At 50.8% G+C, this 25,407-nt stretch overlaps 1 protein-coding gene across 1 annotated transcript; it reads left to right on the top strand.

Annotated features, from left to right (window-relative positions):
- On the top strand, positions 1,460 to 25,244 carry LOC8067785 (glycerol-3-phosphate dehydrogenase SDP6, mitochondrial). Its single transcript, XM_002447497.2, has 7 exons — positions 1,460 to 1,941; positions 3,045 to 3,518; positions 13,856 to 14,187; positions 15,023 to 15,183; positions 17,841 to 18,099; positions 24,258 to 24,555; positions 24,628 to 25,244. The coding sequence occupies exons 1-7, from the start codon at positions 1,587 to 1,589 to the stop codon at positions 24,633 to 24,635; spliced, it is 1,887 nt and encodes a 628-aa protein (XP_002447542.2). The 5' UTR covers positions 1,460 to 1,586; the 3' UTR covers positions 24,636 to 25,244.

The raw sequence follows: 25,407 nt of genomic DNA, 5'->3' as shown, positions 1-25,407 counted from the left end.
TAATTGACATACAATAGCCTGATTATAAATCTGTTGATTGAAAACTATGGCATATGACATACAAAATATACCTTCTATTTTCCAATCACGTGATCAATCAGTGACTGAATAAGAGAACTTTAGCAGGGACTGATCAATGACAAAGCCCCTAGATATATACAACAGTTTTAATTTTTATGAAGAAGATCAAAACTCACAAGTATAATCATATGAAGAAGAAGAAGCACATCAAGAAGATCAAGCATATGGATTCTATCTGCAGATCAAGCAAGGTTCCACGAAGAAGATCAGGCCCTAGGGAGGATGCAGGCAAGCAGGGTACCATGTACCTTGATCTGAATGGCGCGCGGGCGGGAGGCGGAGGCCGGACGACGCAGGGCCGACGACACGTGGGCGGGGGGCGGAGGCCGGACGACGCAGGGCCACGAGCGACTCGCCGATCAGCAGGGGAGTCGCCAGGGAACAGGTTTCAACACGAAAGACCGAGAGATATGCCAAGCGCGAGGAGTCCGAGAGACGCGGGAACCGATGATGAAAATTCACTCGTGCGGGAGAGGAGGCCGCGGCGTCCGCATCTCGCGATGGCAAGCGGAACGAGCCGCGCAAATTTGCGCGTCGAAGGCTGCAGAATGGCAAGTTGCCATTTTTTGGCAAGTTGATTAGCAAACCATTGGAGGGGTCATTTATTTAGTTTTGACAAATTATATAAGATAACAAGTGTGTTTAGCAAACCACTGGAGATGCTCTTAGCTTTCTAGAGTAGTATGGTTTGACTCATCTATAACATGTGATTTTTAATCCGATTAATTAATACGGTTCAATCGCTTCAGTGTACATGGTTTCATTTTTTTACTCTATGGTTCGATTTCATGATATGATATATACTGAAGGTGCTCTTATCGTGTACTCCAGTAAGTTCACGTATTGTATGCGATTTTTTTTGCGACACCCTTGTATGCGATTTCATGATACACTTGAGGTGCTCTTAGGTCTTGTTTAGTTAGTGAAATTTATATTTAATAATTATTTTTTCAATTATAAAGTAACTAGACTCAAAGGATTCGTCTCGAGGTAAACCGTGTAATTATTTTATTTTTTTATCTATATTTAATGCTCAATATGTGTATTTAAAAATTTAGGCCCTGTTTGGTTCCACCAACTAAGTTTTAGCTAGCTAAACTTTAGTCACTTTAGTAGCTAAAGTTTTAAACACATTAACTAAAAGAGTTAAAATAGTTTAGTTTCATTAGTCATCTAAGAGTAGTTAAAATAATTTTAGTTAGTTAAAATTTAGCAAAGAGAATCAAACAGGCCTTTAATGTGACTGAAATTTGTTGGGATTTTGGGGTGTAAAGCTCACGTATACTACCACGAAGAAAACAACCGGCCAAACTGCATTTTTAAAGGTGTTCAAAAAAAAAAAAAAACACGGCCAAACACACGCTTCGCTCCCAACTTGCGGGCATCATCAGGAAGAAAAGAAACGCTACTGCTCCCCCATTCCTCCCAACTTCCGCCCGCCGGTGCCGGCCTTGGATCCCCCAACCGAACAATCCAAAAGCAGACCCACGCGTCAGGCGCCGCCCATGGCCACGTGGCGCCTCCGCCGCGCCGGCGCCGCCCTAGCTGCCTCCTCCGCGCTCGCCGCCGCTCTCGCCGCCTCATCCGCGTCCGCCTCCGACCCCTCCGCCGCCGCCCTCGACGCGGCCCGGCAGCGCGTTGCGCGGCCGGGGGCGGCCCCGCCCCCGCGAGACGCGCAGCGTGCGGCGCTGGCGGGGTCCACCCCCGCTGAGCCCCTGGACGTGCTCGTCGTTGGCGGTGGCGCCACCGGATGCGGCGTCGCGCTCGATGCCGCCACCCGCGGGCTCCGGGTAGGCCTCGTGGAGCGCGAGGATTTCTCTTCTGGAACCTCCTCCCGATCCACCAAACTTATACATGGCGGTGCGTGGCCTTCTCCAAACCCTGGGGCTCACCTATATCCCTTTTCTGTGCTTTTCCCAAAATTTGGGCTCCTATAACACCGGTATGACCAAGAGTGGAAGACCCATTCGTAGCAGTTTGGTGAAACTAATGTTGTCTATTTGATGCTTTTATGTTAGGGCTGGTAGTGCGATGCACTATCGTAGTAGCACACATAATTATTGCCTGGCTACATTAGCAAGTGGATCTGTTGAATTTGTGTTGGAAATAGTTGTTCTACAATGGCATTGCACTTCTTTGTTAGTGGCACAAGAATTGCTCTTAGCAAGCCCTGGCTTTATTTGAGCAATGCAAATTTATTTCTAATTTCTAATATATTTATTTATGCCTGTGTAGGAACCTGTATTATGATACTGACCGTTCCTGACTGATGCTATTTGTCAACATGTTCATAAAATATTTACTATCCAATACGCTATCCAAAACATGAGGCTTATCTTGCATCTAAACATTCTTAACTGTATTTTATTTTACTTGTACATAAAGAAAAATCTGAGGTGGGAACATGAAAGATCATCAAAAACATTGAGTAGACAGGTTGGATATTGAGTTATGCTCTAAAATTTCAAGGATAACTTCAAAATGAGCTAGGAGAACAGAAAAAGAACTTGTGACCTTTTCATGTCAATTTGATGCTCAAACTAAAACCTTTTCCAAGGTTCCAAAAATCAGTTGATTTTCACTTCTTGATATACCGTGCCAACTATGCCTAATCTGCTGTTAACTTTGACCTAACGAAATTGAGATATAAGGTTAATATCTCCCTGTCGTTACTGTGAAAATGTCTTGCTCTTGTGTTGTCTCTTACTGAATACTCAATAAATTTATTCTACTTTCTGCCATAGTACCATCATTTGCAGATAGATGGCTAGCTTGAAACAAATGTACGGATGAACATATAAAGATTGGGTAATTTTTTTTTGTATTTTTTAAAAAATACTTTGTGAAACAGAAACGGCTTAATTACAAACAAGAAATAACTGCACTAGTTTTTTTTGTGTTTTTTTGGGATTGAAAATTTAATTTATTGTTGTCCCTTATTATATTTCATTCAATTTGTCCAGGCGTCCGCTACTTGGAGAAGGCAGTGTTCAATCTTGATTACGGGCAGCTGAAACTTGTTTTTCATGCCCTTAAGGAACGCAAGCAGGTTATTGAGAATGCTCCCCATTTGTGCCATGCTTTGCCATGCATGACTCCTTGCTTTAACTGGTTTGAGGTTGTATACTACTGGTTTGGTTTGAAGTTTTATGATCTTGTTGCTGGAAAAAGGCTACTACATTTGTCACGATATTATTCTGTAGATGAATCAGTTGAGCTTTTCCCAACCCTTGCAAAAAATGGCCATGATCGTAGCCTAAGAGGAACAGTTGTGTACTATGATGGTCAAATGAATGACTCTCGGCTAAATGTGGGGTTGGCATGCACTGCTGCAGTTGTTGGTGCAGCTGTTCTCAATTATGCTGAAGTGGTCTCCCTCATTAAGGATGAATCGGGAGAGAGAATCATTGGTGCACGCATTCGTGACACACTATCAGGTAGAATAAAGTATGTCCTATCTCTACCCACTATAAAATAGCCATCTCAGAGAGTGGTTCAAGTTATCTGTTTTCTTTGATAGTCATGTGTTTCTTTCCTCCATACTGAACTGATGAATACAAACAATCTTTCTAGTTTCTAATGCCATTGTTTATATATTAGTATTCCTAAACGCTACAAATATGTAACTAAAGTAATTAAATAAATTATTAGACCACTTTCTGATTTCAAGTTATACTTGGTTTTCTTTCTAGGCTAAATAACTTGCATATGCTTGTGTTGGAAGTTACACATCACTAACTCTTTCGTGATATCCTAGAAATATCTGTACAATTACAACAACTAAGCATTTAAATAACAAGAAAGTTGAGTAGGTAGATGCATGTTTGTACTTTGTAGATGATGAAATATATTCTGATTGCTTCTGCAGTTTTTGTTCTTGTTCAGAATCTGATATGGGTTAAGTATTTATGTTAATTCATTCTGAGTTCTGGATGGAGGCCTTTAATTTAACAACAAACTTTAGAGCTGTGAAACTTTTGTCTTCAATTGTTACTTAATGCTTTTTTACCATCATATAGCACTGCTGAGTTTTTATTCTTATAGAGTTTGACATAGGGTTATTAAATGACCATTTTAGTAGCTTTCTCACTGTTTTCACAGTTAGCTGACAACCTGTTGATACTATGATTTATGAAAATTTAAATTACATGTTGTGTTAGTATTTTAACAATATATAGTTCTGATCGCCGAAGAATGCTAGATCAGTTGGTCTAGGCACTCCGGCCATCCGGCGGCACCTCCCAGGTCCTGAGTTCGAATTCCAGTGGGAGCGAATTTTAGGCTGGGTTAAAAAAATCCCCTCGCCCGTCCTCTTACCAAAGCACTGGGGGCTTGGCACAATTCCCACTTGGGTGACAGAAAGGCCACCGTGTATGGATGGGGGTGGGGGTTCGGGGGTTTTCTTGCCGGGTGAGAAGTGTCGAGGATATCAGTAAGGGGTACCCTCACCGACGCATATAACAAGATTACCCATACGCAGGTCGAGGCCCTCAACTCGACGCTCTGGTCATACATGTGTGCGGTCGACGGCCGCAGCCTCGAAGACGGAAACAGCGTCGAGCGAATCAGTCAGGGGTCGAGCGCCAGCTACCGTCGAATACGGAGACAGGCTCGAGCGAACCAGGAGGCGTCGAGTGCAAGGACACTGTCCGCCGCCTGACGCGCGCACGAGAGCCGGGGCATTAAATGCGCCTGCCGCTTTCCCACCTAACACGCTGGTCACGGGAAGCGTGATAGGGAACAGGCACCCATCCCGTCGTTCTTTTTGCAGCCTTCCCCACCAAGCGACCCAGGGCGTGTCAGGGCGCGGGAAACAGGGATGGAATGTCTAATCAGGACCCCCTCGAGACAACCAAGGTCAGCGCTCCGGACATCAGGGCTTTGCACGGGGTCTGACCCTCGACCGGACCTGGTTCCTTCCTAGGGACGAGTTGGGCGTCGACTGACAGCACCGCAACCACTCCGCCGGATCTGCCGCCGTATCGTACAGGCATGCGACCGGTGAACCAGCCCAAGACGGCGCGCAGAGCAGGCTACAGGGGCACGCGTAATCATCACCAGGCTACTAAGACGGGACGGCTCAAGACCACGCCGGTACGGGGGCCTCGAGTAGGTCAGCGCGCCATGCTCCTATCGACCCCTACTCTGACACCTATGCATGTACCCTGGGTCTCTCCTTGTTGCTATAAAAGGAAGGGCCCAGGAATAGATAGACACCAGGCAACACTTCACCCACACACGGGAGAACTCCCATACTTCATCCCGCTCACACTACGCTTGTATTCACCCCTGTACAAACACTTAGGTGCAAAATAATACAAACTCTCCCCACCCCGCTGGACGTAGGGCGTTCTCTTGCCCGAACCAGGATAAATTCTTGTGTCTTTTTGCATCACCATCTGGAAAAGCGAGCACGCATACAAATTTACTCGTTGGTGTGACCCCCCGTGGGGAAAACACCGACAGTTGGCGCGCCAGGTAGGGGTCCTGCGTGTTTTTCATCGATTTCCCATTCCTTTCCAGATGGCCACTCTCGCCTCGCTGATCCCACGCTCCACCGTGATTTGGTTCGGGAGCCTTGAGTTCATGTCGACCGGCTCTGGCTACGACATGATCTTGCTCTCGGTCAAAGGACCGGAAGGAGCCCGCGTTGCGCCAGCACGGTTGAGGGCCCCGAGATGCCCTCGCCACCACGCCTCCCCGCCCAAGAAGAGGCGTGGACAACATCATCGTCGCCCCTCTGCCTCATCACGACCAGCAGTTCGCGCTAGGCAGGAGGTGACGCAGGAGTCGGCAGCCCCGCGTGCCGGGACCATGGACGTGCCGGCCCAGCATCACACGACGACAAGAGGTGACGCGCCCCGCGCGCTCTCCCCCGCCGCCAGATTACTTCCCCACGGGTTGTCCACCCCAAGAAGGGCACTGCCATTCGGGTTGGACAACGCCGCGGCGTCGCTCGCCAGAGCAATATGCCCAAACGCCCAGACATACGTGGAGAGACCAATGGTCCTCCCACGTGACTCTGAAGCACTACGGCCGACGTCCGAACTGCCGGATTTCTCCCAAGTGCGAGGCCTCCGCCGCCTAGGCCCTGGGCGATACACGATCACCTCACTCAGGCAACGGCTGCTGGAGGAGGGACGTGGATGTTTCTACGCCGCCGAGCCGGACTCCGACTCCGAAACTGATAGCTACGACCCTACTAGGGAATGCTATCACATCGACGGGGCAGTAGAAACCACCGACGAGGACACAGGACGCAGCTGCGGGCGGTCGAGCCCCTGCAACAAGGGAAGACCCCAGGACGCCTGGGGACGGCGGACAAGTCGACCCACTTCCACAGGAAGATAGGGCCGCGCAGCTTGCGCAGCTACGAGAGCTCAAGACAAAGCTCGACGAGGACCGAGAGTGCCTCGTCCTGCTCGAGCAAATCCTCGAACAAGACTTGCCTTACCCACCCGGCGGAAGTGTCCGTAGGCGAGCTCGAGAGGTACACCGGCAAATCGTCGGAGACGCGGAGCCAGAGCAGCCAGTCAGCCGTTTCCCTCGAGCGGGCCAAAATGTGGTGGCAGCAACGATGCTGCTACGCAACATGCCAGAGCCATCGAACTCCCAAGCTCGACGCATCCGAGACGAGGTGCAAACTCTGCTCCAGGTAGCAGCAGTACAACAAGCCGAAAGCTCGGCATCTCGACGACGAGGAGCCGCCACCGAAAAGCGCGATGAGCCACCCCAAAACGAAAAGGAGGCGTCAGTCCATCAACAGCCTCCCCCTCGAGGTAGAAAGACCGCTCTCGTCCTCCCCGTCGACAATCAGCGTCGACACGACGCGCGGCGTGACATCGAAGAGAATCGACGCCGTAGGTATGGGGATGCGGAAGAGCGCGGTTACAGCGCGCATCGCGGTGGAAGGTACGACAGCGACGAAGATCGGATGGCCCCCGAGCCACCAGGCCCACGGGTGTTCAGCAGGGCAATCCGCAGCACGCCCCTGCCCAGTCCGTTCCGACCGCCGACCAGCATCGCAAAATACAATGGTGAGACCAAACCAGAGTTGTGGCTGGCCGATTTTAGGTTGGCCTGTCAGCTAGGAGGCGCTCGAGGAGATGATCGAGCCATCATCAGACAGCTGCCACTCTTCCTCTCCGACACCGCCCGTCGGTGGCTCGAGGAACTTCCAGCTAATCAGATCCACGACTGGGTCGATTTGGTTAAGAGTCTTCGAGGGTAACTTCAAAGGAACCTACATACGGCCCGGGAACTCGTGGGACCTCAGCAAGTGTAAACAGAAGTCAGGAGACTCTTCGAGAGTACGCTCGACGCTTCTCAAAGCAGCGCACCGAGCTTTTGTCTCTGTTACCACCAGTCGAGACTTAGTGCGGGAATTGGGTCGGAATCGACCTCAGACCGTCGACGAGCTGATGGACGTAGTAGCAAACTACGCGGCAGGGGAGGAGGCAGTCGGCGCCTTCTTCAGTTGCGAAGGAAGGAAAGACAAGCAACCTGCCGGTGAAGACGAGCCCCCCAGGCGAGGGCTCAAGAAGAACAGAAGAAGCAGAAAATGCGACAGTTCAAGCAGGAGAACTTCGACGACGACCTCGTCGCCGCCACGGAGCGGAAGAAGCCTCGAGGCCCACCAGATGGAGGTATCTTCGATAAGATGCTAGAGGAGCCGTGTCCTTACCATAAAGGAGGAGCCAACCATAAACTCAAGGACTGTCGAATGCTGAAAAAGCATTTCGGAGAAAGGAGGCGACAAGGAGGGCGACAAGGACGACGACGGTTTCCCTGCCGTCCACGATTGCTACATGATTTATGGTGGGCCCTCGATGCAGCTGACTGCAAGGCAGCGCAAGAGGGAACGCCGTGAGGTCTTCGCGGCGAGAATGGCAGTGCCCCAGTATCTCAGCTGGTCGAGCACACCCATCACTTTCGACCGAGAGGACCACCCCGACAAAGTGGTTGCCCCAGGTGTCTACCCGCTCGTCGTCGACCTCATCATCGTCAACACCCGGCTCTCAAAGGTGCTAATGGATGGAGGCAGCAGTCTCAACATCATCTACCTCGAGACCCTCAACCTCCTCGGCATCGATAGGGGACGACTCCAGCCAAGTGCCGGTGGTTTCCATGGTGTCGTGCCAGGGAAAAAGGCGCTGCCAGTAGGTCGAATCAACCTACCGGTCTGCTTTGGCACGACGGCCAAGGAGACCCTCACCTTTGAGGTGGTCGGGTTCCGGGGCACGTACCACGCCATCATCGGGCGCCCGGGCTACGCCAAGTTCATGGCCATACCCAACTACACCTACTTAAAGCTGAAGATGCCCGGCCCCAAAGGCGTCATTACCATCAGCTCCTCTTTCGAGCACGCCTACGAATGCGACATCGAGTGCGTCGAATATGGGGAGGCGGTCGAGAACTCCACCGAGCTCGTCGCGAAGCTCGAGGCCCTGGCTGCAGAAGCCCCAGAGCCCAAGCGCCACGCGGGCAACTTCGAGCCAGCAGAAGGAACCAAGAAGATCCCGCTCGACCCCAACAACTCCGATGGCAAGGTGCTGACGATCAGCGCCGACCTCGACCTCAAATAGGAAGCCGTGCTCGTCGACTTTCTCCGTGCGAACGCCGACATGTTTGCATGGAGTCCCTCGGACATGCCAGGTATCCCGAGGGAAGTCGCCGAGCACTCCTTGGAGATTCGAGCCGGTTCCAAGCCAGTGAAGCAACGGTTGCGCCGATTCGACGAGGAGAAGCGCAAGATCATTGGCGAGGAGATCCACAAGCTTTTGACGGCTGGATTCATCAAGGAGGTTCACCATCCCGACTGGTTAGCAAACCCTGTACTAGTTAAGAAAAAGAATGGGAAAATGAGGATGTGTGTCGACTACACGAGTTTAAATAAAGCATGTCCAAAAGTTCCCTTTCCATTACCGCGTATTGATCAAATTGTTGATTCTACTGCGGGATGTGAAACCCTTTCTTTTCTTGATGCATATTCTGGTTACCATCAAATAAAAATGAAAGAGTCCGACCAACTCGCGACCTCTTTCATCACACCTTTCGGGATGTATTGTTATGTAACCATGCCGTTTGGACTTCGAAATGCGGGAGCCACATACCAGCGTTGTATGCTCCATGTGTTCGGCAAGCACATAGGGTCGACGATCGAGGCCTATGTCGACGACATTGTCGTCAAATCAAAGCGGCAAGGAGACCTGATCATGGGCGCAGGAGGGGTGTCGGCCCGAGGGCGGTGAGATCCGCTCGGACCCTCCATTGGAGCTTCCGTCCGAGGGACATCAACGTCGCCTCGAGGCGGACCCTCGATGATCCGGTCAAGGCGAGACGCCATCCCCTCAGAGTCATCGCTGCCCTTGTCGTCGTTATCATCTTCGCTGGAGGATTCTTCCTCAGGCTCCCCCCTCTGCCTGGATTTAGCTCGACGCGCATCTAATGCTTGGCGGTCGAGGTTCTTCTTTTTCTCCCCTTTCCTTGCAGAGTCCTTGGCGGACTTCAGCTTTTCGGCGGACTGGCGCCGTCTGTTGCGATCGACCTCGTCCTCCTTCACAGGGGGCCTCGAGGACCGGATATCAATACGTCCCTGCCAGAACAAAGGAAGGTTTAAAAAGGATCGAGGAAAACCCAGAACCGGAGTTATGTGCGAGAAAAAAGCATACCAGGTCGACCGAGCCTTCGTCGGGCCTCATAGGGAAGCCGTTGACGTGCTTCGACTTAAAGTCACCGGCGATGGCCGCCCTAACTCGGGCAGCGGTCTCATCGTCTGCCAGAGCCTCGTTGGACATCCGGCATGCCTCGAGATCCCGGGACGAAACGCCTGGCCCCATCTCGTCCATCCTCAACGGCCGAGACATCAGAGGAAGGACCCTTCGACGATGGACGGCCGAGAGGACGAGAGCGGCGGACAAGCCCTCCAGGCGCAGCTTCTTCATGGCGTCGAGGAGGGGTCGAGCCGCGATTGGTGCTCTTGGACGACGCCGTATGTCCAGTTGTCCGGACGCTCCGTAATCAGACGACCGGTGTAAGCGGGGAAGAGACCGTCGTCGTTCCTCAGGTAGAACCACTGCGAGTCCACCCGGCATGGTTCGATGACAACCCCACCGGGATGTACTCGCGCGGCCTCTCCGTCTTCTTCGTCTTCAACACCAGGTTGAGGCACCCGGCCCGCACGTGCTTCCTCACGCCGGTGGTTCCGGTGGGGGCGTTGAAAAGCTCGCCCCTGTAGAGATGGAGCCACAGATCCCAGTGGGGCATCATCCCCAGATAGCCTTCACACACCGCGGCGAAGACCGCCGCGACGGTGATGGCTTTCGGGGAGAAATGCTGGAGCTCCACCCCATAGTGGAAGCAGAGGGCCCGCATGAAGCGGCTCGGGGGAGCGCCCAGGCCGTGGCGGTGGAATTTGGCGAACGACACCACATAGCCCTCGGGCGGCTGGGGCTCCCTGTGGCCCGCCGGCGGCGTGATCTACTCTGGAGACGACAACGAGGTGCGGCGGCGCAAGAGTCCCTCACTCTCAAGCTCTAGCAACCGGTGCTCCGTCATCGACGACGGGCGCCAGTCGTCGGCGGCGACGAGTGTCACAGGCATCCTGGTTGGAAGGACGGTGGATTCGCTACCGCTCGAGGGGGTGCGCGCGCGCGTAAGACAGCGAGAGTGCTAAGGCAACGAAAGGATGAAGGCAAGAAGGCGGAACAAAGAGCAGCGGCGCTACCATGGCGTATTTATAGGCAGCGATCCGCCAACGAATAGATCCGAGAAATAAGGTAACTCCCCCATAAATGCGCCACCTAACAGTCCTCACCCCCTTCACAGATGGGACGCTCTGAATTCCACGCCGACGCAGTGTCGTAACGTCACCCGCCTGAAAAGGCGCGCCCAACGGGCAAAAAGGCGAACCACCACGGCCTCTTCCTTCCCTTGTAAGCCAAGGGGCGTATCCGCGAAAGCCTCGAGAGGTCGCAGACTGGCCCACCGAAAGGGTTCGACAGCCGATCTCGAGCACCAGAGTCAGGGATCCCCAGCGAGCGGTCGAAAATCGAGGCCCGCCTCGAAGACTCGCTGGTGATGTCCAAGGTAGGGTCGAGACAGTCGAGAGGAATCCCCCTGACGGGAGGCGTCGAGCCGCTGGACTCTATCGAATGAGACCAGTATCCCCGACCACGTCGACTTTGCTTCATGAGAACGCCTCCGGGCTACAGCTGACCCCCTCGAAAGGGGCACAGGTTCTCACTTGGACTATCCGCTAGGAACTCAACCTGGGGTAGAAGACGCTCGCTCTGTCGAGAGTACGTCGAAACCTCCGCGCAAAACAAGCCAATCAGAACCTTCCACCACTGGTGTCGATAGCGTTTCTGCGAATTAGGCAAAATAACCCTCGAAGGAGTCAAAAAACTCCTCCAAGGGCTCGGGGGCTACCCCCGCGGGGTCGCTCGCGCGCCCCCACGGAAGCTCGACCCAGGAATACAGCCTCCACTCGAGCGCCAGCGCTCAAATGGAGACTCGGGGGCTACTGTCGAGGATATCAGTAAGGGGTACCCTCACCGACGCATATAACGAGATTACCCATACGCAGGTCGAGGTCCTCAACTCGACGCTCTGGTCATACATGTGTGCGGTCGACGGCCGCAGCCTCGAAGACGGAAACAGCGTCGAGCGAATCAGTCAGGGGTCGAGCGCCAGCTACCGTCGAATACGGAGACAGGCTCGAGCGAACCAGGAGGCGTCGAGTGCAAGGACACTGTCCGCCGCCTGATGCGTGCACGAGAGCCGGGGCATTAAATGCGCCTGCCGCTTTCCCACCTAACACGCTGGTCACGGGAAGCGTGATAGGGAACAGGCACCCATCCCGTCGTTCTTTTTGCAGCCTTCCCCACCAAGCGACCCAGGGCGTGTCATGGCGCGGGAAACAGGGATGGAATGTCTAATCAGGACCCTCTCGAGACAACCAAGGTCAGCGCTCCGGACATCAGGGCTTTGCACGGGGTCTGACCCTCGACCGGACCTGGTTCCTTCCTAGGGACGAGTTGGGCGTCGACTGACAGCACCGCAACCACTCCGCCGGATCTGCCGCCGTATCGTACAGGCAGGCGACCGGTGAACCAGCCCAAGACGGCGCGCAGAGCAGGCTACAGGGGCACGCGTAATCATCACCAGGCTACTAAGACGGGACGGCTCGAGACCACGCCGGTACGGGGGCCTCGAGTAGGTCAGCGCGCCATGCTCCTATCGACCCCTACTCTTTCACCTATGCATGTACCCTGGGTCTCTCCTTGTTGCTATAAAAGGAAGGGCCCAGGAATAGATAGACACCAGGCAACACTTCACCCACACACGGGAGAACTCCCATACTTCATCCCGCTCACACTACGCTTGTATTCACCCCTGTACAAGCACTTAGGTGCAAAATAATACAAACTCTCCCCACCCCGCTGGACGTAGGGCCTTCTCTTGCCCGAACCAGGATAAATTCTTGTGTCTTTTTGCATCACCATCTGGAAAAGCGAGCACGCATACAAATTTACTCGTTGGTGTGACCCCCCGTGGGGAAAACACCGACAAGAAGGCACTTTCTTCTTAATTTGAAAGCTGTGGTGGCAGTCTTAACTGCCCTGATCGAGTTTTTTTTAATATATAGTTCTGATCTCAAGAAATTCTTGCACCTTAAGATGTCTATATGAAGTTGCTTTTAACTATGATGTTTAAAAGTACTGCATTTTCTTTTGAAATGACTTATTGCTTTAGTTATTTCTTTGTTTGTTGATGTTAGCATTATTAATATTTAACAGAAATTTGAAACAAAGGATCACTTTGTGCTTTCTTTCTTAAGGATTTTTTTAGGTAGACAATTGAAACTGTGGACAATAATCCACCTCCCTCCGGGAATGGAAACTTCAGGCGATACTCTGTTCGCCTATTGATCTTGCTCTAGATTAGATGCTGGCCTTCCAAGATCCATTAGCCTGATTTACTATTCAGTTCATTGCCAGGAGCCTAAAATCATTAACCATAAACAGTCCTACATGGCTACATCCTTAATCTATTGCTACTTGCTAACTAACAGGAATACAATATGTTTGGTAAAATTAAGATGCTGATATTTTTTTTCTCAAAAATATGTGGATTTTTTTATTAAAACAAGTATGGATGTGTATTTCACACTTAATATATTTTGCACTTTTCATTTAGTTAGAAGATCGTTCTGCAATATGTTAACATCTTGACAGTAATCATTTATATCTGCGGATGATGGCTGCTACATGGCAAAAGGACTGATGTGGCTATCGTGTCACCCAAAACCACCCAAAAGAAGGAAAAAAATCTTGGGATGTTATTTGAATTTGTTTTGAGAGCTGGATCTGGTTTTGGAGATGAAGAGCCAAAATGAAACATTGAGAATAAACCTTCTCATTTTTACTATAGCAACATGTCATTGCACATTCTGTGTAATTGTGGATTGCCAACTTGACAAGTATTTTGGCCATACTACATATTTTGGCATATGATTCTGTTTTGTTGGTTGCCCCGTGTTAAGCACATATTATGTGAAATTGACTGTGTCATCCACTTCGTGTTTTAATAATACAACACTGTCTAGAGTATTGTTGCTTATGTAACTGGGATATAGTCCTTGCGGTGACTTAATGCTTGCAAATGCGTCATTTTTTTCCACAATGGGAAACCTGAATTCCATTACCGTAAGCAATGAAATTACAGCAAAGATTACCTGAATTGTCACCTAATACTTGCAAATATGTGCCAGGTAAGGAGTTTGAAACCTTCGCAAAGGTGGTTGTTAATGCAGCAGGACCATTCTGTGACTCTGTGAGGAAGATGGCTAACAGTAACGTAGCACCTATGATCTGTCCTAGTAGTGGAGTGCACATTGTACTTCCTGATTACTACTCCCCCGAAGGGATGGGGCTAATTGTCCCTAAAACCAAGGATGGCAGAGTTGTATTTATGTTGCCATGGTTAGGAAGGACCGTGGCGGGAACAACTGATTCTAGCACAGCAATAACAATGCTTCCTGAACCGCATGAGGATGAAATACAGTTCATATTGGATGCAATCTCTGACTATCTTAATGTTCAGGTGTGTTTGCATATATGCTATCCTTTTCTTTACATGCTAAAATAATGTTGTAAAGATCTTTTGTTATTGTAGTGTTATTCCACATATTTTTTATCATGTATTTGGTTGCAAAACTGGAGATGGATGGACATTTTATTTGCCATTTTAAACTCATTTCAGTTTTGTGCTTTATGAAGCCAAAAGCGCATTTCAGTGTTGTTTAGTTCTTTTAGCCTCTCTTTCTACAGCTTCATTTTCCTTTTTTTGCAAAATAATAATAATAATAACTCTTACAGTGGGAGTCTCCCCTGCTGTATTTTCGGGTCAAAAATATGTGGGTGGCAGTCCACATCAATATGAGGATGCTGCATCACTATGCTACTATGTTCCACCTTGCTCCGTCTCCGCATGCTAGATTAGTAAAGAGATCTTCTATCGGATGCTTCTAGAAGGGAAGTTCATTTGGCAATCTGCCCATGTTATGAAATCCTACATTCTATATCAGCCTCCCCAGTTACTTAATATTTTGTTAAATAGACCATTTTTTAGAGGAAGAAATATTTAATGCTCCCTTTGTTGCTAACACTGTTTGAGGAAAAAAAGACTGTTGCTAATACTAACTATGCATGTCAACATGCTGTATACATACTGGTTATCCTCTTCGGAATCTGATGGGATTAAAATGATTACATACTTTACATCTTCTTTCATTTAAAGTCTGTTAATAATCTACTGTGTATTCTTTTTAGTTTCATACTAAAAAGTACTTTGTGAGACTGTAATTAGAATCATATTTTCCAACACAAATGGAGAAATATTGACTGTACAAATATACTTTAATGTCTTCATTCATCAGGTAAGGCGTTCAGATGTTCTTTCTGCCTGGAGTGGTATACGTCCTTTGGCCACAGATCCGTCTGCAAAGAACACTGAGAGTATTTCTCGAGATCATGTTGTATTTGAAGACTACCCAGGGCTAATAACAATTACTGGTGGAAAATGGACAACCTATAGGAGGTAAGGCCTACCTAATTGCCACTATAATTTATTGGTAGTATTGATAGGATGAAACTGGCTTGACCTGGTGAAGCTTTCAGCGTTGCCAATTTGCTTATTGGGCACTTTTTTTTTAAAGAAAAGTGTTGTGGACACATTTGTAGGCGAGAGACATATGCACGCCGCTAGAAGGAACTGGCATTCACAGGTGGCTAGTTAAGTTGTTAGAGGTTGTTTGACTCATTTCAGAATTTGTTTCAGATTGGTTGTGAGAGGATAGGTAGCAAGTTTGTTAGAACCAGCTCTAATGTAGAGTTTGATAGATTGATTGTAATCAAGCAGAGATAATAAACGTAAGAACTCAGAGCCTCTTCTAAAGGGCGAGTGCAATATATCTCTGCCTATCACGGAGAGCAACTCAACAGGGCCCCTACTTGAGCCCCCATAGCTAAATATGGGGCCTCAGGCCAAAAAAATGAGCTCCAGCAGGGCCCATACTAGGGCCCCTAAATTTGGCTGGTCACTCAAATCTTCCCCTCAAACCCCATTCCTGTTGGGTCACCTCCCGGCCCCCATCCATCCGTTTCATCCCCGCGCGGTACGGAACTGCCGCGAGCGCCTCCACCTCCCCTCCACCGCGCGAGTGCGAGCCCACATCCGCTCCGGCAAGCTGCCTGCTTTCACTGCGTGAGCGCCTCCAACTCTCCTCCACTGCACCAGTACAAGCCTCCCTCTGCTCCGGTGAGCTGCCTGCCTCCACTGCACCGCCGAATCCGCTCCCTCCCTGGTGGCCTATGCTCCAGCGAGCCACCCATCTCCACTCCGCTGCGGGTTCAGCATCCCTGGCCTGCAATTCATGGCGCAAGATCCACCACCTGCTCATGCCGTCACGCGAAGGTCTCCGTCTTCCTCGTCCGCGGCTGCCCTGCTCCCTCCCCTTCTCACCGGCTCCCTTCTCCCTCGTGGCTGGCGCCCCTTCCCTCGCCTCCCTCTGCCACGTGGACGCACTGCTCCGCGCGCCTCCCTGCCCTGTGTGTGAAGAGGATGAGAAGAAAGGTCTGGCTCAATGACGCGTGGGCCCCCTATGTCATTGGCTGCTGATGTGGATTTGGGGGGCTTTGTTTGGGGGCTGCTGCTAGAGTGGAAGAAATTTGTTGGGCCAATAAAAGTAGGGTTGAGCACTCAAATGAAAAGTAGGGGCTCTATTTTGGGGCTAGTGCTGGAGTTGCTCGGCCACCAATCTAGCCATATCAAAAAGTTAAGGTATGCCTACAGCTACAGTTATGATGGACTGTATTGCCATAGACAGTTGGAAATTATGATTTATGAAAATTAGTGGAGCTTGACTATCAAGCAGAAACAAGACTGCTTCATGTTTTTTCTAAGAATAAATTACCATCTAGCTATCATATGCTTTGCTGGCAGTGCCTATATTCAAGGTTCAGCTAGGCGCTAGGCGCTCTCTAGGCGATGACCCCTAGCCTAGCGCCTAGGCGGGATTAATCGCGCCTAGGCGCTTCTAGGCGTTTTGCTAGGCGTTTTATATATATATATATATATATACTGATAATACATATATTACCTTCTAAAGAGAAAAAAACAGCTGAATAGTGAGTCCAAATAGATAGAAAGGCTAGCCTAAATAGGTAAAAAGGCCCAACAGGCAAGGGCCCAGCCCATCTTCCAGACTACAAACCCTAAACCCTATCCCCCTCACCCTCACGCGCCGCACCTGCTCCCTCACGCCGCACCCGACCCCCGCCGCACCCGACCCCCGCGCCTCCGCCTGCATCAGCCGCCGCCCGCCGCCGGTTCCTCTCTATCTCCGGCATCTCCCCCTCCTCTGTGCGCCCGCCGCCAGCCGCGCTCGCCCGCGCTCGCCGCCGTCCGCCACCAGCATGCCAGCGCACGCTCCGCCAGACGCTGCGCCACCTCCACCGGCGCCGCCACGGAGCTGCCGCCGCCTTGGGGTCGGCCTACCCCCATAGGCGAGGTGAGCACCCTCCGACTACCGCCTAGTCGCGCTGAATCGCGCCTAGGCGAGCGCCTAGCGGAATTATGCCTATATTAGTCTGTGCCATTTCTGTGGTACCTAGCCAAACTCTGCCATGCTTGCATTGCACTTGCACTGTTTTGTTCATCTGCATTATGCCTGGAATGAAGATGGTCTGGAACAGTGCCTATATCATGAGAAGATGAAGGGAGATGAACCAATGAAAAAGATTTGCAAGCTGGGATTAGCTTATGCATAATTAAAATTTTGCTAAGAATTACTTAGTTTGTTTCCCTCTTGTTTTTGGGTTACTTTAGTGCAGTGATTGGTGAAAGAGAATGAGGAAACACGAGTGAACTATGGCAGACGCTGCCACCAAATCCAACTTTGAAGTAGCATAGCATAGCATAGCATAGCATATATAATATATGTTACAATCAGAGTGTCATGTGATTTACTGGCAGTACTTCATTTTGGTTTGACTGTCAGTGTAGCTAAGGCAAAACTACATGGGTTTTCTTTTGCTATTAGGATATATTTGCCCTTAGCCTCTTACACAAAAGATCCTTGGTGGACTATATTCAAGTTCCATGTGTATGTTGTTTGTTTGATTGTACACATGCATGATCATGTTGCGCACTACAAGATATTCCATTGTTGAATTCTAATGAGCTTGTTTGTTCAGTATGGCTGAAGATGCTGTAAATGCAGCAGTCAGGTCTGGGAATTTGAAACCAGCTAATGGTTGTGTGACTGATAATTTGCATATTGTTGGTGGATATGGATGGGATCCTGCTGCTTTTACAGTTCTTGCTCAGAATTATAAGCGAATGAAAAAGACATATGGTGGCAAGGTTATTCCAGGTGCAATGGACAGTGCTGTATCGAAGCATTTGTCACATGCATATGGAACTTTGGCTGAACAAGTGGCTACTATTGCCCAGGTGTGTTCTCCTTTGACTCCGCAGCGCTATTTATGTGAAGTCTGTTCGAGCAGGATGGAAAAGAAAAATGAAGACCTTGCTCCAGTTTGTCTTTTCATCTGTTGGGGGAGTAAAATGTTATATGCATGGTTTTCAAGGCGCCACTTAGGCAATAAGGTGCACTGGGACTCTGGGCATCCCAGTTACTGTGACAAAAAAGTTTAGTAAAGGAGAGTTTGGGAGGGAGAAGAGAGGAAGAACAGGAGAGGAGCTTGTCAGCAGGCCAACAACCTGCAGCCGCTGCCATACTCACTGGCTCTGCGCCAGTAGATGGCATAGAACTTGCTTTGGTCAGCTGTGGCACAGTCAATCTGGAAATGGGTGGCAGCAGCGGTCGGTTTGAGGGAACAGAGCAGTTAGGAAAGGGGAACAGGGAGAAGTTGCGGGTGGCAGTAGCACATCTGGTGAATGAGCAGGAAGCAAGAGGCACCAAGATGAGGAGGGGAGAGGGAGGGGAAGTTGCAGGCGGTAGCACTGATCTGGCGAACGAGTGGCAAGTGAGTGTCATTGATAGAAATAGAGGGAGGGAGAAAGGGAGTGGTAGATTATGCTAGGGGACGGGGTATGTGGTCTGCACCAGCCCCCTTCTTACTCCTTTTATTTTCCTTGTTCCTCCTCAATGCTACCTTTTTGCAGTTTCTTATGTTGGTATGATGTTGCCTTGCCTTGTCTTATAAGTGCCTTGGTATTGCCTAAGCGATTGAAAGGGGATGGCTTGACATGCCTTACGTTACCACCTTAAGAACCAGTGTTCTGCGTAATCTTATTAAGTATAACTGTGATAGTAATCATGATGCACTGCGTTTTGTTTGTGTCTTTTGAAACCAAAAACTTATTATAATTCTTCCCTGAGTTACATAATGGATTATTTATAATTGAATATAACATTAGCACACCATGAATTTTGTAACATCTTGAGGATGGAATAACATATCAAATTTGAATCAGTTTTGGCCTTTTGGATGAAAAGTTATTCACCAAGGTGAACAATAATGTTTGTAAATATAGTTTATAATATGAGAACCCATCATGTTGTACCATGTCGGAAACAATTGCCAGATTTTTGGATCAAGATATATGTGTTCAGTGCTGGGATTGCATAATTGCTCTGTTTGTTTTTTTGCATAGATATGCATAAATGTTTGTGTGATAAGGTCACAGGTGACAAGGTAACCTTCAGGTCCCCGGAAGTGGGGTGTTTTCTAGTAATTATTTGTTGTCGCCTTTCTGTTATAATTTCTGTATTTTGGAAAACCTTGCAAGATTCCTGTTGTATGCATTCTGATGTCTTAAAAAACTCCACTAAAATGGAATCCAGCAATGTGGTTTGCATCCCTGAATTACTCACTGCCAGATAATTCGCCGAAGAAAATCTGTGGACGAGGCTGTAAGGACAATATCATCGACATAGAGCAACAGATAAGCTGTGTCGGAACCGCGCTGGTAGATGAAGAGTGAGGTGTCTGATTTGGCTTCAACAAACCCAATAGACAGCAAGTAGGAAGCCATCCGGCTGTACCAAGCACGAGGGGCCTGCATCAGGCCATAGAGCGACTTCTTCAGAAGGCATACAAAATCCGGATGAGCTGAATCTTCGAACCCGGACGGCTGCTGGCAGTAAACTGTCTCAGTCAGGTTGCCATGAAGAAAGGCGTTCTTCACATCTAACTGGTGAATGGGCCAGTGGCGTGTGAGTGCCAAGGAGAGAACCGTGCGAACAGTAGCGGGCTTCACCACAGGACTGAAGGTCTCATCAAAGTCCACACCAGGCCGTTGGGTAAAACCACGGAGAACCCAACGCGCCTTGTACCGCTCGAGGGAACCATCAGACTGAAGCTTGTGCTTGAAGATCCACTTCCCAGTGACAACATTGGCCCGAGGAGGGCGAGGCACAAGATCCCAGGTGTGATTCTGAAGAAGAGCACTGTGTTCGTCCTCCATAGCGGCTCGCCAATTGGGATCAGCAAGAGCGCTACGGAAGGTCTTCGGCACCGGAGAGAGAGGCACGGCGTGGTAGATAGAGGGCATCCTGTAGCCGCTCTTCGATCGAGTGGCCATGGAGTGCGGGTTGGTCCTCGGAGGGACTGCAACCGCACCCTTGGGCAGCGAGGCTGCTGCAGCAGTGGCGGGGACGACCGGTGCAGCAGGAGGCAGCGAAGTTGCTGCAGCAGGGGCGGGGGCGACCGGTGCAGCAGAGATGGCCGGGGCAGCCGTCAGTGGCTCACGTGGTCGTCGCTCGTAGACGTGCGTGAAGTAGCGAGCCGGCCGGAGAGGAGGGAATCCTGGTGGTGGCCCGCGCGGCGCCTGGAGGGGTGGTGAAGGGGAAGCTGATCCATGACGCAGGGCGTCAGGCAGCTCCAGGGCCGCGCATGGCACGGAAGGGCTCCTGGTGGCCGCGCGTGGCGCGGTCGGTGTGAGCTCCAGGGCCGCGCGTGGCGCGGGGGTCGGTGGAGGTGGTCCTGACACCCGTAGCGCAGGAGGGACGTAGAGCGCGGGCGTCAGGGTGTCCTCAGCATCAACATCCTCAGAGGGCGCCCTAGGCATAGCCTCACAGGGACCGGCAGGGGTGCAAGCGACGGCGTCGGAGGGGCTGGGCGAATTTCCTGCAGGCAAAGACTTGTGCGACGGTCCAATAGGAGCAGGCACCACATCAGTAGTATCTGTAAGAAACTCGAGGTCTGCTGGAGTACTAGAACCATAGCGCTCAGCAAAGGGAAAGGTCGTTTCATCGAAGATGACGTGCCGAGAGATGATGACTCTGTTGGAGGAGAGGTCAAGGCAGTGGTACCCTTTATGATGAGCGGAATAGCCTAGGAAGACACACAGGACAGACCTAGGAGCAAGCTTATGAATGGCGGTGGTAGATATATTGGGGTAACATTTGCAACCAAAAACTCGCAGATGATCATATGTGGCAGGCTTACCAAATAAGGCAAGGTGAGGCGTGGAGAACTCTAGAGTTTTGGTGGGCAATATGTTGAGGAGAACAGTCACCGTGGAGAGGGCCTCCACCCAGTACTGGGGAGGCATGGATGCCTGAAAGAGCAGGGAGCGAACAACATTATTGATAGAGCGAATAATGCGTTCAGCTTTACCATTCTGGGATGAGGTGTAGGGGCAGGACATGCGGAGGTGAATGCCCTGGGAGAGAAGAAAATGGCGGGTGCTGGAGTTGTCAAACTCTTTCCCGTTGTCGCACTGAACGGCTTTGACGCGGGCGCCAAACTGAGTGGAGACATGGGCGATGAATTGAGCGAGCGTGCTGAAAGTGTCAGATTTAAGTCGTAAAGGAAAAGTCCACAAATAATGGGTGCAATCATCAAGAATGACCAAATAGTATTTATAACCAAATGACCAAATAGTATTTATAACCAGAGATGCTAACAACTGGAGAGGTCCATAAATCACAATGAATGAGATCAAACTTGCTAGACGCACGAGATGTGGACACATGAAAGGGCAAACGAACATGACGCCCTAGCTGACAAGCATGACATAAATCTGAACAATCCTGAATAGGAGAAGAAACACTAGACGTAGACGCAAGCTTCGACAAGGTCTCATGACCAGGATGCCCAAGACGCCGATGCCACACTGGAGAGGAGCCCTGAGCGGCAAAGGAGAGTGCTGGTGGAAGGCGAAGCGGGTACAAGGGCCCGGAGCTATTACACCTGACGATCTCTCTCCGAGACGGAAGAACCTTCACAGAACAACCAGCGGGGTCAAACTCAACAGAGCAATTATTGTCGAGAGTAAACTGGCGAACATAGATTAGATTCTTAATAATTTGTGGCGACACAAGGACATTATTAAGACGTAAATTTGAGGCTAACTCTGTGGAACCAGTGGCAGTGACAGGAATAAGAGAGCCATTACCGACAATAATAGATGAAGGAGTAGGGTACCGCGGGAGAAGAACATGTGAAAGAGAGGAGGGTTGAGATGTCATATGTGAAGTAGCACCTGAGTCGAAGTACCACTCGTTGGACGAAGGAGGCGTCAGCGAGGTCGTGCTGAAGGAGGTAGCGAGGTCCGTCGAGTCCCAGGAGGGCAGGCCGGTCATGGGGTTGTAAAACCCCGGAGCGACCCACGGTGCAGCATGCTGCTGAGGAGCAACAAGTGCCTGCTGCTGAGCGAGCAGGGCGTGCTGCTGTGCCTGTTGCTGCGCTTGCTGCTGTGCCTGGTGCTGCGCCTGGAGGTGAGGAGGCACCGGGATGGGTGCCAGGGGCAGACGAGGACCCCCCGGCCACATTGGATGGAGCCGGACCAGGGGTTGAAGAAGCTGGGCTAAGGGCGCCCTCCTCCAGGTTGCTGGGCAGCAGCGTGCGCCGCCGGCAGGCGGCCGGGAGCCCTGTCCTGAAGCGCTGCTGTTGCCTTGCCCCTTGTTGCCGCCACCGCGCTTGCTGCGGCGGTTGTTGGGGGCCTTAGAACCCCCGCCGGAACCTGCAGAAGGTGGAGGCGTCGCGGCGGGAGTAGTGGAGGCGGCGAGGGCAGCTGCTGGAGTTTCCTTACGATCCGTCATGGTGAGTTCCTCAAGAATGAGGTCTTCACGAGCTTCCAGGAACGTGGGGAAGGGCTTGGCACGACGAAGGAGGGTGCCGACGTGGGCGAAGCGCTCGTTGAGGCCGCGGATGAGGTTGAGGACGAGGGTGCGGTCGGTGATGACCTCGCCGAGGGCCGTGAGATCATCAGCCATCTTCTTCAATTTGCGGCTGTAGTCGGTGATGGAGAGGTCCCCTTGCACGAAGTTGCGAAACTTCGTCTCCAGCTGAATGGAGCGAGCCTCCCGATTGCCGAGGAACTGCGACTCCACCGCGAGCCAGGCGTGCCGGGCTGTGGAGCCCTGGGCGCGGATGATCTCACCCAGATCGTCCGTGAGGGTGGCGATGATCCAGGATTTGACGACGCAGTCCATCCGGGCCCAATCCAGAGAGATCGGGACTGGAGGTTCGTCGCGAACGTGATCCTGGAGGGTGAATTTGCCGAGGATGAGGAGGAACTGATCACACCAGCGATTGAAGTTACCAGAGTCGACGTCGAGGACGGTGGTGACGTGGTTCCGGATGTTGCTGACAGCGACAGCCTGGGAGTGAAGTTGAAGCAGGGCCACGGCTTCGTGATGAAGCATGGCGGCGCGGAGATCAGGTGGGGCGCTGTCGTGTGGTGCAGCGGCACCACCGGGTGGAGTCCCGGACGAGGAAGGAGCCTCGGCAGCAGCAGCTGCCGCCCGCTCCAGGGCTGCGCGCGCGAGGGCGTCGGAGGCGCGTTTGGTGGCGGCGTCGCGCTCCTGGGCCGCGGCCGCGGCCTCCTGTTCCGCCGCGAGTGCGCGGGCCAAGGCAGCATCGCGGGTCGCGGCGCGTTCGCGCTCCAGCTGCTGGGCGGCGGCGGCGGCAGCGTTGGCCTGCTCCTGGGCGGTTCGTTGGGCGATCTCGTCGTCTTGGACGGGACCGGAGGAGCCAGTGTGGTCCTGCCCGTCGTTGGGAGGGGAGGGCGACATGGCAGGGGTGCGCAGCACAGCAGGGCAGGGCGCGCGGCGAGGGGAAGAGGCGCTGCACGGCGAGAGGCCGGCGCGCGGGATGCAGCGGAAGCTGACCTAACCTAGGCGTGATACCATGAGAGCAATTAGCCTCGGGATTAGATAATTGATCAAGGGGGTACAGGGGTACATTATATAGGCAAGGATCCCAAAGGGTTTATAGAAACACCCAATCAACGGTGATCCTTGCCTTATCAATCTATCTTAATCCCTACGGTGCTTAACCGCACCGGCCCATACAGCCCATTAGGGCGCCTATTGCTAACAATGACTGTCTACATAATTCCCCTGTATTATTTCTCGTGGTACTATTGAAGAATGCTTAGGCCCTGGCTGTCGGAGTCAGCATGAATACTTTTATTTAAGGTGTTTATGTAAATTATCCATATAGATTAAGATGGCATGTTTTCATGTCGTGTGGCTGTTGTGTGACAACTCACATTATTGTATACATGAATATCCCATCTTTCCATTCAATGGATGATCAATATGAAAATGAATCCCATGGCTTATTTGTTTGCCTGAAAAATGTGATACCTATTTTTTTGGCTATTCATAATATATAGTTTTTAAATATTTTTAGAACGAAGGCTTGGGAAAGCGCCTTGCTCATGGCTACCCATTTTTGGAAGCTGAAGTAGCATACTGTGCTCGTTATGAGTACTGTGAATCTGCTGTGGACTTTGTTGCAAGGAGGTGCCGGCTCGCTTTCCTTGACACAGATGCTGCTGGTAGAGCATTGCCCCGAATCGTTGAAATTTTAGCTTCAGAGCACAAGTGGGACAAGGCAAGGAGGAAGGTGGAGCTGCAGAAGGGTAGAGAGTTCTTGGAAACATTCAAGTCATCTAAGAATGCCCAATTCCGTGATGGGAAACATAATGGTAAGAAGAGGTTCATTAATGTGCTCTTCTCTGCATCCAATTTATGTTTTAATTTCATCGCATCATATGCAGGACCATGACCGAATACACTGTTTTTTGGTGAATAAGCGTGGATCTTATACACAAGTTCTCTTGAACAAGCAGGCTCCGATACAAGAGTGAGCCCGTGAATGTTGAAAGGTTCGGTTTCCACATTTCCACGCATGGCTGTGAAATCGATGTCCTGACTTCCAGCAGAATAACATGTGGTCACGGCACTATATAATTGTAAATGCCCCAGGATATTAGTCCAACTTAAAAATAAACTGGAATCAGAGACCAAAGATTTCTTGCTCCTCAACCAAGAATTCGCGCTTTTTTCCTCCTGGGCGACTGTATTTGTCGTCCTCCCCTGTTGATGCATCGGATACCACCATTGACGCTAACTCGCTATTGTCATTGAGACCCACAGGTATGAGGCCTTTTTGGCCATTGTCTTCGCTAGATATTTTGTTTTTGTTGCCTGCCTGGCCGACGACCATGGCCTTGCCCTAGCTGGCCCTGCTTGCTCTTGGCCACCGGCGACAAGCTCTGGCAACCTATGGCGAATGGCCGGCCATAGGTGGTTGTCCTGGAGGTGAATACTTATCTTGTATATACGTCATTTCCCGTTGGTGAAATAACACTCGTGAAGATCAATTTGTATTGCATGTTTCATTTCATAATTTGCACTTGCTCTAGGTCCAGAAAACATGTCGCTTTAGACATCATCTCACGTATATATGAGTGTTTAATTAGGATGTCTATTATCTGTTTTACCAATATTATCAGATACAAGACACTATTGGGTGTCTTTCTCAAAAATAAAAAATA

The sequence above is a fragment of the Sorghum bicolor genome, chromosome 6 (genome assembly GCF_000003195.3).
Source record: "Sorghum bicolor cultivar BTx623 chromosome 6, Sorghum_bicolor_NCBIv3, whole genome shotgun sequence".
NCBI classification, from domain to species: domain Eukaryota; kingdom Viridiplantae; phylum Streptophyta; class Magnoliopsida; order Poales; family Poaceae; genus Sorghum; species Sorghum bicolor.
Note: the sequence above shows the minus strand (reverse complement) of the source record. Positions and strands in the feature narration are given on the sequence as shown.